This window comes from Merops nubicus, unplaced genomic scaffold (genome assembly GCF_000691845.1).
Source record: "Merops nubicus isolate BGI_N331 unplaced genomic scaffold, ASM69184v1 scaffold15990, whole genome shotgun sequence".
Classification (NCBI taxonomy): domain Eukaryota; kingdom Metazoa; phylum Chordata; class Aves; order Coraciiformes; family Meropidae; genus Merops; species Merops nubicus.
Window position 1 is genome coordinate 1641 of NW_008583718.1, and position 1401 is coordinate 3041.

The following is a 1401-nucleotide window of genomic DNA, read 5'->3' on the forward strand; positions in this document are numbered from 1 at the left end:
TTCTCTTAAGGTGTCAGTTAAAATTCTACTCAGGGGTAATCAGATCTTTGGAAAATAGGTTATGAAATCCTTGAGAAACTGGCCCAATACATTTGTGATATAATCATAGAATCATTAAGGTTGGAAAACACCTCCAAGATCATCAAGCCCAACCATCAACCCAACACTACCATGACCACTAAATGATGTCCTGAAGTCCCATGTCCACATGATTTTTGAACCCCTCCAGATGGGGACTCCACCATCTCCCAGAGCAGCCTATTCCAATGCCTCAACACTCTTGCAAGAAATAAATTCTTCCTAACATGCAATCAAACCCTCCCCTTGTTCAGCTTCTGTCCACTGCCTCTTGTCCTATTGCCAGTTCCCTGGGAGAAGACAACACCCCCCACCTCACTTCAACCTCCTTTCAGGGTGCTGGAGAGCACAACAAGGTCTCCCCTCAGCCTCCTCTTCTCCAGGTCCCTCAGCCACTCCTCATAAGCCATGTTCCCCAGACCCCTCACCAGATTCGTTCCCCATCTGGGCCCACTCCAGCACCTCAAGGTCTTTCTTATACTGTGGTGCCCAAAACTGAAACCAGGACTCAAGCTGTGGCCTCACCAGTGCTGAGTCCAGGAGCATAATCACTTCCCTACTCCTGCTAGACCCAGTTTTTATCCAGGCCAGGATGCTGGTGGCCTTCTTGGCCATCTGGCCACACTGCTGGCTCATACTCAGACAGCTGTCCACCAGCACCCCAGGTCCTTTTCTGCCTATGTCTTTGAAGTTCTGTTCATTTTATTTAATTGAGAAAGAGTGCTTTTTTATTTTAATTGCATTTATCGATCAGCACAACAATCACTCCTCAATTAGCAGGCATTATACCCCAGGAAATGGAGCAGTAATGAACTTACACTCTTTGATAAATAAGTACGTGAGAGTCAGTATGACGGTGTGGCCGCTGTACAGATAGTCGCCGCACATGTGGTGGGATCCTGTGATGGACAATCCTCCGCCAGCAATCAGCTTCATTATCCTTCGCAGATGAGATTCCCAGTCTCCAAAAAGCTGGTGGAAAAGCGAAACACAAAAGCACAGTAAAATATCAGGGCTGTCCTTTTGGAGTTCAAAGCAATGGTGCTGGCCAGCAACTCTGCCTTTCAGTTCTTCTATCTTCCTGCTCTGCTCCACAAGACCGATGGGTACACCCACAGCCTTCTCCACAAGCTAGCAGCACATTTGCAGAGGAAAAAAGACTGGAAATGAGACATGAGTTTATGTTTTTTTAGTGATGCTCTGTATCTATTGTAGCTAGTCTTCATGGGAGAACACTAGTGCCCCCATCCATCGGTCTCAAATATTATTTTATTTGAAGTATTCAATGTCTGAGTAATCAAGGAAGTGATTACAATTTCCCTA

At 46.0% G+C, this 1401-nt stretch overlaps 1 protein-coding gene across 1 annotated transcript in view; it reads right to left on the minus strand.

The window, feature by feature from the left end:
• Positions 1–1401, minus strand: part of SGMS1 (sphingomyelin synthase 1) — a gene marked incomplete at its 3' end in the record, with an annotated part of 12176 nt that overhangs the window by 534 nt on the left and 10241 nt on the right. Inside the window, exon 3 of the mRNA XM_008941987.1 lies at positions 897–1050. Within this exon, the coding sequence (XP_008940235.1) occupies positions 897–1050 (154 nt within the window). The remainder of the gene's footprint in view (positions 1–896; positions 1051–1401) is intronic.